The sequence below is a fragment of the Anastrepha ludens genome, chromosome 2, assembly GCF_028408465.1.
Source record: "Anastrepha ludens isolate Willacy chromosome 2, idAnaLude1.1, whole genome shotgun sequence".
NCBI lineage: Eukaryota > Metazoa > Arthropoda > Insecta > Diptera > Tephritidae > Anastrepha > Anastrepha ludens.
The window spans coordinates 76121897-76131755 of NC_071498.1; the positions used below are offsets into that span (position 1 = coordinate 76121897).

Consider the following 9859-nt stretch of genomic DNA (forward strand, 5'->3'; position numbering starts at 1 on the left):
TATACTTATACATTTATTATGCCTATTTAGAAAATCATGAACATACAAACAATAGAAAGAGAGTGCCAAATGTACAATCCCGCCGGAAGAAGATCTTCGGGGTCTTCAAAAATCGATTATAAATCATCAATTGGTTCAAGTTTTATGGCAGACGAGGAGAAAAACATTAAAAATGTAGAAGAAGAGGAAGAGAGTGTCAACGATTATGATAGTGATTTAGATGAGATTTCAGAAGATAGCGTAAAAAGAATTATAGACGAAAAATATTTGGTATGTATAAGTATAACAATATCTCTGTGTCTAAATATTGGAATTGCATTTTCATGTGTTAAATACATTAATAGGGAACACAATCCGAGTCAAGAATTGAAAACTACTTTATCGAGGTGTGCAGAGTCAGCAAAGGTGGTATTTTTGGGCTCGGTGAAACAATGGAACATCGCATTATTATGACTGAAACCACAGTACAGTGTTTAGTGTTGCCCAAATATTGGTTGCTGGAGCGCGAACAAAATCCAGGAAATATGTGGGAAAAGCACAGAATTCAACTAGATTTTACCCTACCGTCGAGAGAAAACCTGTTCAAGAATTTTTTAAACTCACGGAAATGGCAAGTTTTCAAATCAGAAATCGTATCTTCCTTTAAGTCGCCTGGGACTAAATTGCAAGATATTCCAATAATATATCGTATCATATCATCCGATGAATAAAAAACACAAATATATTCAAACGATCTTTTGAGAATCTTCGTTAGGGGTTATTCGCTTCGTAGGTTCGACATTGCCTGCTTTTCGGAAAACATTTTTCCTTTAATTAATATTTTCTGTCCACATGTGACTTAATCTCCAAAGCGGGCAATAGTTGTATAAATCTTCTTCTTCTTAATTGGCGCGATAACCGCTTACGCGATTTTGGCCGAGCTTAACAAAGCGCGCCAGTCGTTTCTTTCTCGTGCTAACCGGCGCCAATTGGACACACCAAGTGAAGCCAAGTTCTTCTCCACCTGATCTTTCCAACGCAGAGGAGGCCTTCCTCTTCCTCTGCTACCACCAGCTGGTACCGCATCGAATACTTTCAAAGCCGGAGCGTTTGTATCCATTCGGACGACATGACCCAGCCAACGAAGCCGCTGGATCTTTTTTCGCTGCGCTATGTCTATGTCGCCGTAAAGCTCATACAGCTCATCGTTCCATCGCCTGCGATATTCGCCGTTGCCAACGTGCAAAGGTCCAAAAATCTTACGCAGAATCTTTCTCTCGAACACTCCAAGCGTCGCTTCATCGGATGTTGTCATCGTCCACGCCTCTGCGCCATATGTTAGGGCGGGCATGATGAGAGTCTTGTAGAGTGTTAGTTTTGTTCGTCGAGAGAGGACTTTACTGCTCAGTTGCCTACTTAGTCCAAAGTAGCACTTGTCGGCAAGAGAGATTCTACGTTGGATTTCAAGGCTGACATTGTTATCGGTGTTAATGCTGGTTCCTAAATAAACGAAGTATTTTACAACGTCGAAATTATAACTGTCAACAGTGACGTGGGTGCCGATACGCGAGTGCGCCGACTGTTTGTTTGAAGTCAGGAGGTACTTCGTTTTGTCCTCGTTCACCACCAAACCCATTCGCTTTGCCTCTTTATCCAGTTTGGAGAAGGCAGAACTAACAGCGGGGTTGTTAAGGCCGATGATATCAATATCATCGGCATACGCCAACAATTGTACGCTCTTATAAAATATTGTGCCTAAGCGATTAAGTTCTGCGGCTCGTACGATGCTCTCCAACATCAGGTTAAAGAAGTCACACGACAGCGAGTCACCCTGTCTGAAACCTCGTTTGGTATCAAACGGCTCGGAGAGGTCCTTCCCAATTCTGACGGCGCTGCTGGTGTTGAGCAACGTCATTTACATAGTCGTATTAGTTTTGCGGGGATACCAAATTCAGACATAGCGGCATACAGGTAACTCCTTTCCGTACTGTCGAATGGAGCTTTGAAGTCGACGAAAAGATGGTGTGTGTCGATTCTCCTTTCATGGGTCTTTTCCAAGATTTGGTGTATTGTGAATATTTGGTCGATGGTAGACTATCCAGGTCTGAAGCCACACTGATAAGGTCCAATCAGTTGGTTGACGGTGGGCTTCAGCCTTTCACACAATACGCTCGCTAGAACCTTATAGGCGATATTTAGAAGACTAATCCCGCGGTAATTGGCACAAATTGCAGGATCGCCCTTCTTATGGATTGGGCAGAGCACACTTAAATTCCAATCGGCAGGCATGCTTTCATCCGACCATATTTTGCATAGGAGCTGATGCATACACCTTACCAGCTCCTCGCCGCCATGTTTGAATAGCTCAGCCGGCAGTCCGTCGGCGCCCGCGGCTTTGTTGTTCTTTAGCCGTGATATTGCTATTCTCACCTCGTCATGGTCGGGTAACGGAACGACAATTCCGTCGTCAACGATTGGGGTATCGGGATCTTCACATTCTCTATGACATGCGCAGCTGTCACCGTTTAACAGGTTCGAGAAGTGTTCCCTCCATAATTTAAGATTGCTCTGTACGTCAGTCACCAGATCGCGGTCTTTGTTCTTACATTAAAACGCCCCGGTCTTAAAACCTTCTGTAAGCCGCCGAACTTTCTGGTAAAATTTTCGGGCGTTGTTCCTATTGGCCAGCATCTCAAGCTCCTCGCCCTCACGTATTTCGGCCTCTCATTTCTTCTGTCGGATAATACGTCTCTCTTCCTTTTTCAGCTCTCTGTAGCGATCCCACATGGCTCGCGTTGCGCCCGATCGCAGCGTGGCTCTATAGGCGGCATCTTTTCTTTCGGCGGCAGCATGACATTCCTCGTCGTACCAATTGTTTTTTCGGGCTCGCCGGAATCCGATTTCTTCTTCGGCGGCGGTACGTAGGGAACGAGAAATGTTGCTCCATTGCTCGCGCATGCCGGTGTGTTGGGCAGTGCTCTCCGAGAGCAGGAGTGAGAGTCGAGTGGCGGATCTTCTGGCTGTCTGTTGTGATTGCAGCTTTCGATGTCGAACATTCTTTGCGTAGGTAGATGTACGTTTTTTGCTGCACAGTGTGCGCAGTTTGGCTGCAACAAGGTAATGATCCGAGTCGATGTTGGCTCCTCGGATCGTACATACATCTAATACACTAGAAGCGTGTCTTCCATCTATCACAACATGATCGATCTGGTTTCGCGTTTTTCGATCAGGAGACAGCCAGGTAGCTTGGTGTATCTTTTTATGCTGGAATCTGGTGCTGCAGACTACCATGTTTCGGGCCCCGGCGAAGTCGATCAGCCTCTGTCCGTTACCGGATGTTTCGTTGTGCAGGCTGAATTTTCCGACTGTGGGACCAAAAATTCCCTCCTTGCCCACCCTGGCGTTGAAGTCGCCAAGCACGATTTTTATGTCGTGGCGGGGGCAGCGCTCATAGGAGCGTTCCAGGCGCTCATAGAAATAATCTTTGGTCGCATCGTCCTTCTCTTCCGTCGGGGCGTGGGCGCAAATTAGCGAGATGTTAAAAAATCGCGCTTTGATGCGGATTATTGCGAGACGCTCGTCCACCGGAGTGAACGACAGTACTTGGCGACAAAGTCTCTCTCCCACAACAAATCCGACACCGAATTTGCGCTCCTTTACATGGCAGCTGTAGTAGACGTCGCAAGGTCCTATGTTTTTCTTACCTTGCCCCGTCCATCGCATCTCTTGGATGGCAGTGATGTCAGCCTTTACTCTCACGAGGACATCAACCAGCCGGGCAGAGGCACCTTCCCCATTAAGGGACCGGACATTCCAGGTGCATGCCCTCAAATCGTATTCCTTATTTCGTTTGCAGGGGTCGTCATCAGTGTTGGAAGTTCTCATCCGAGGCTTTGTTATTGTTTTCATTGGGGGGGCTTTTTAAGAGGCGGGTCCCAAACCCAGCGCACAACCAGCTATGCTGGGATGCTTCGCCTTCTCACGTTAGCTCACTCCCGAACGGGTGTTCGGAAGCTAACCAGAGGATACGTGGGCTAATCCCGGACGTTGTGAGCTGCTTGGACCATATGTAGAAGAATCGTCCTGGCCACTCACAGGTGAATGGCGATCAGTAACTTTCCCCACTTGCGTGGACTTCTACACATGGAACCATCCTCCAGTTGTATAAATACTTGCTATAAATGAAAGAAACTATTAATGGTGAAAAAACCAAGGAACGACAGTAAGTAAACAAACGTGGGCAATAGAATCCATCCATTTTTTTGTGATCAACTAGCGAGATAACTTCATTACCTTACTTATGTATATATTTCCCCAACTTTAATTTGCACTTGCATAAGCTCTCTAACGTATGTATATATACATACATATATATATATATATATATATATATATATATATATAATGTATATACATTAGGATGGGCTAATTTGTATGGAACAATTTTTCTTGACATCGTTCCTAGCAGATTCATATTTTAACTGAAATCCTAAGAATGCAAAGTTTATTAGAGCATTACTATAAAGTCAATATCGAGTCCAACCAAATCTTAAAATAAATTTTGCAAAAATAATTTTTTTTATTGAAAATAATCAAATCCAAAACACAATGGAACAAATAAAGACATCTAGTCGCTTGTTTTCAGAACTTTTTTCTAAAATGTTTGCCCCCATGGGCCAATTTTCTTTTCAGAGTCGTCAAAAAAACTGTTTTTGTCAATAACTTAATTGTGTTTTAGGAGAAAATATCCCCCTCCCTTGATAGTAATTGTAAACTTAAACCTACTTGCTTGGACAAGTGATAATTTTGGTTTACTTGAATAAGCCCAGACATTGGTCGTAAACTGTAATTTGTTTCATTCCGCAATGACGATTATTAAATTGCAAGGTGTTTTGCCCATGCTACGCTCAGATCACTTACTACAGCTGCAACAGTGTACCCAGGCCATTGTAGTGTTTCTATTGTATGAAAAATAAATTACTGCGTTTGAAACCCATATGAAACCCTTCCTTGAAAATAAGAAAACCCTAAATTATGACATATGTTTCAATCCAATCACATTGTGTTATTACTTTTTACATATTGAAATCCTCTTCGCTCATTGCATCCAGTTTATTTTCAAAATTGATGCACTTTTCATGCAGCTTGATTTCGCTGTCTGAATGTTCAGACCTGGAACTTACGAATATCGCTTCCACCACTTCGTTGTCTTCCTCCAACAAAATCGCAGTGCGCAGCTCACCTATAAACAATATCGATAAAACCTACAAACTCTAAATTTAATTTCTTATGTAAATAAATTTATTTACCAAAGAATCCTAACTATGCACATACATATGTATACGAGAATTTTATCAGACCAGCGGCATTCTTTATTCACTAGTATACAAAGAACGTGGTAAATGGCACCCAAGAAAGGTCAATTGTACAAGCGCTTACAAATTGCATTGCACAATGCGTCTACCATGCATTTCCACTACCCTGTTTTACTCTTCGGTGATTTCAATGTCTGGATCCCCCTTTGGAGTTCATCCGGCTTTAATGCATGTTATAGCTCATGGAGCTAGGAACTAAAAAGAAGCCGCCATCTCCTGGTTTCCTGGACACAAGGGAATTGAAGTAAACGAGAAAGTGGATATGCTAGCAGGCGCTAATCTTCCAGTAGCTAGCATGGCTGGTATACAACCACCTCTCTGGAAACAACGACTATATATATGTATGTAGATGCAGCAATGATTCGAGAAGCGAATTCTAGATGGGAAAGAAACAGCTCATACAGAATCGCGAAAATCATGCTACGCAATGTCAGGTCTACAAACTATATTTTATCTCTTCCCAGGAAAGAGTGTAGGTATACTGACGGGAGACTGTCTCATTCCATCATATGCGGCCAAACTGAAGCTAGTGCAGAACGATACATGCACAATATGTAACGAAGTCAACGCGAGAGGAACCCTGATACACCTACTCTGCTACTGCCTGCACCTAGCAGAACACGAATAAACTGCCTAGCTTCTACATGTTTTTCAAAAAATTAGCAGCCTACTTAAATTATCCAAACTGTGTATCAAAGAAAAACTATAAGATAAACTCTCCATACTAACACATGGTATCACTATGGATCAATTTCTGGTCTATGTGTGATCTAGAGGATCAAGCAAGTCTAACCTAACCTAACCTACCGAATAGTTGCAGATCTTCTGCAAAATAACAACTTTATAATTTTAATTCTAATCCCCAACTCACACTGCCCACTGAGCATGTTAACCGCTTGGAAAATCGGTGATCAAATCAAGGAAGCCTAGTGCCGGTGCTCCATCTAGTATCTTTCTGGATGATAAATTTAAGAATCAATTTCATAAGTGATCAATTGGCCTTGCTCGTTAAATGCTACATCGTTTATGAACTTTTTCTCTTTAAGTATGCCAGTGGAAGATGTTGAAAGGAGTATTTACCGCTGAAACCTTTCACAAAAACGGATGCTGATGGTCTTTCTGTTGTTCCTTTATAATATTGCTCTGTTTTTGCTCTGTCTTTAAATTTGAATTTTAATAAATCATTAGCTTCTGGTACATTTACCGGTAATTGGAAAATAACAGTGGTTACCGGAATTTCCAAATGTAAAAAGATGATGTCCAGACAGACCGATTTCAAAGCTATACATATACTGCACCCAATTTAGTATTACTTCACCATGCCAGATTGGTTTTGTTAAAGGTAGGTCCGCAGTTTCTGTATCATTAATCTTAAATCACTAAGAAGTAGATCAATTTTGTTACTGTACTTTTTGTTTAATAGTATTAAGAGCAGAACTGACTGTTCGTATATTTTAGGAATTATTGACTTTTGTATCCCTAAATATCCATTCTATTTATATGTTGCAACACGCGAAATAGCTGTATGGATACAGCTACAGCAATATATATTTGGATAAAGCTTAAGAACAAACCACTCTCTCAACCACCATCCGAAGTGGGACAGTTACTGCTCGCCATTCAGTTGGGAGTGGCCAGGACGATTCTTCTACATATGGTTCAAGCAGTTCACAACTTCCAGGGTTAGTCCCAGTATCCTCTGGGTAGCTTTCGAACACCGGGAGCGAACCAACGTGAGAAGGCGAAGCACCACAGGATAGGTGGTTGTGCGCTGGGCTTAAGACCCGTAAAAGATTTCTTCTATGCGCGCCTGGAACGTTCCTATGAGCACTGCCCCCGTCACGACATAAAAATCGTACTTGGCGACTTAAACGCCAGGGTGGGAAAGGAGGGAATTTTTGGTCCTACAGCCGGGGAAATTCAGCCTGCACAACGAAACATCCGGTAACGGACAGAGGCTGATCGACTTCGCCAGGACCCAACACGAGCCATGTGGGATAGTTACCAAGAGCTAAGAAAAGAGAGAGACTTATTATTACACAGAAAAAAAGAGAGGCCGGAATACGTGAGTGCGAGGAGCATACTTAAATTATGGTAAGGTGCATGCATCAGCTTCTTTGCAAAATATGGTCGGATGAAATAATGCCTGCCGAATGCAATTTAAGTGTGCTCTGCCCAATCCATAAGAAGGGTGATACTGCAATTTGTGCCAATTACCGCGGGGTTAGTCTTCTAAATATCGCCTATAAGATTCTAGCAAGGGTATTGTGTGAAAGGTTGAAGCCCACCGTCAACCAACTGATTGGAACTTATCAGTGTGGCTTTAGACCTAGAAGATCCACCATCGACCAAATATTCACAATACACCAAGTCCTGGAGAAAACCCTTGAAAGAGAAATCGACACACATTATCTTTTCATCGACTTCAAAGCTGCATTCGATAGTACGAAAAGGCGTTACCTATATATCTCGATGTCTGAATTTGGTAACCCCGCAAAACTAACACGGCTATGCAAGATGACCTTGGTCAATACGAGCAGCGCCGTCAGAATTGGGAAGGACTTCTCCAAGCCGTTTGGTATCAAAAGAGGTTTCAGACGGGGTAACTCGCTGTCGTGTCCAATTGTTGGCGTATGCCGATAATATTGGCATGATCGGGCTTAACAACCGCGCTATTAGTTCTGCCTTCTCCAAACTATATAAAGTAGCAAAGCGAATGGGTCTGGTGGAGAAGGATAACAAAACAAAGCATCTCTCGCGCATTCGTGTATCTGCACCCACGTCACTGCTGACAGTTATGATTTCGAGGTTGAAAAAGACTTCGTTTGATCGCCTTGAAATCCAAGTCTAAGTAGTTAAGTACTCTCTCTACGAACAAAACTAACAATTTAGAAGGCTCCCATCATATTTCTCCTAACATATGGCGCAAAAGCGTGGATGATTACAATATCCGATGAAGCGTCGCTTGGAGTGTTTGAGCTTTACGGCGACATAGACATAGTGCAGCGAATAAAGATCCAGCGGCTACGTTGGCTGAATCATGTCGTCCGAATGGATACAAACGCTCCGGCTCTGAAAATATTCGATGAGGTACCATCTGGTGGCACCAGAGAAAGAGGAAGGCCTCTTATGCGTTGGAAAAATCAAGTGAAGAAGGACTTGGCTTCACTTGGTGTGTGCAACTGGCGCCGGTTAGCATGAGAAAGAAACGATTGGCGCGCTTTGTTAAACTCGGTCAAAATCTCGTAAGCAGTTATCGCGCTAATTAAGAGGACGGAGATTTTCTTTTAGAGCTATAATGGCAATGAGGTCTAAAAATCGGACCGAGAAAAGGAGAAAGGCAAAGAAGAAGAAAGTCGAGAGACGAAAGTCGGAAATACGTGCATCCTCGACTCAATCCAAGGCAGATAAACCTTCACTGACAAGACGAAGGCTAAGGCACCTCAAACGTCGAATGGCACTCTTCCGTGAACGTCTGTCGAATCATTCGCGAGAATGGCAGCAAAGGCAATGATGGTAGAGATACATACCGACAAACAAGACGGTCTTCTGTCCAAAGGGCAACAAGATTATCTTGTCAGCTATCTTTGGAAAGCTATCGGTCAGTGGAAAGACGCGTGGTAGGTGCTGAAGTCGAAGTACGAATGTCATGTGACATGTGGAGCGAATCCATTTTCCTGTCCAGGATAAGGTGGAGCACAAAGTGTAAATATACTCAGTCTCATGACTGAAGTAAATTTACGCAGATAAATCTGCAGCATAGCAAAGCGTCTACGGCTGTCCTGTACCGTAAGCATGCAAAACTGCAAACAAACCCACACTTAATACTAATACAAGAACCATGGATATGTCACAAGCGTTTCTGTGGTCAAGGTGCTATGTCGTGGGGACAAATACTTCATTGGAAGGGAGTGTGAGACCGCGAGCAAATATTATCATTCCAAGGTTGATCGATGTTAAAAAAGCTATTCTCCAGAGATATCGTTGTTGCAAAAATAAAGTACTGGAAGAGTGGGAATAGCGTCAAAACTATTATAGTTTCGGCCTACCTACCCTACGACTCTTCATAGCCACCTCCTTCGAGGGAGCTAAGAGAAGTAGTCAAGTATGCAGAATCCAATAATGTGGGGCTAATAGTGGGCTGTGATGCAAATTCACAGAGCATTGTGTGAGAAAGTAGCAAATGCAACCCCAGAGGTCTCAAGTTACTGCATTTTATCCTGTCATCTGGTAACAAACCAACTTTTGTGACCAAAAGGAAACAAAAGGTGATTGATTTACCACTTACCAATACGTCAGTTGGAAATCAAATCCACCGATGACGAGTTTTGCAAGAGGACTCTCTTTCAGATCATCGTCTTATCGAATTCCGACTAGGAATTGATACAATATCAATACCTTCCGGTAGGAATCCTCGAAATGTGGGCTGGCATAGGTATGGTGAGCTTGCAACAGAGCGATTACCAAACCTGAAAAAACCCAAATCAATAGAAATGATTGAAGAT

The 9859-nt window shown here is 42.9% G+C and overlaps 1 protein-coding gene across 1 annotated transcript; it reads left to right on the top strand.

Annotated features, from left to right (window-relative positions):
• Positions 1-34: 34 nt before the first annotated feature.
• LOC128858131 (uncharacterized) lies at positions 35-710 on the top strand. The gene is made up of 2 exons (XM_054094140.1): positions 35-270; positions 345-710. Exons 1-2 carry the CDS (start codon positions 37-39, stop codon positions 708-710), a joined length of 600 nt encoding a protein of 199 aa, XP_053950115.1. The 5' UTR covers positions 35-36.
• The last annotated feature ends 9149 nt before the right edge of the window (positions 711-9859 follow it).

Excerpts from the sequence above, each read along its gene's own strand:
- LOC128858131 (XM_054094140.1), top strand. The coding sequence starts at position 37 with ATGAACATACAAACAATAGAAAGAGAGTGCCAAATGTACAATCCCGCC. Across the intron at positions 271-344 it reads TTATAGACGAAAAATATTTG|GGAACACAATCCGAGTCAAG; the intron begins GTATGTATAAGT and ends ATACATTAATAG.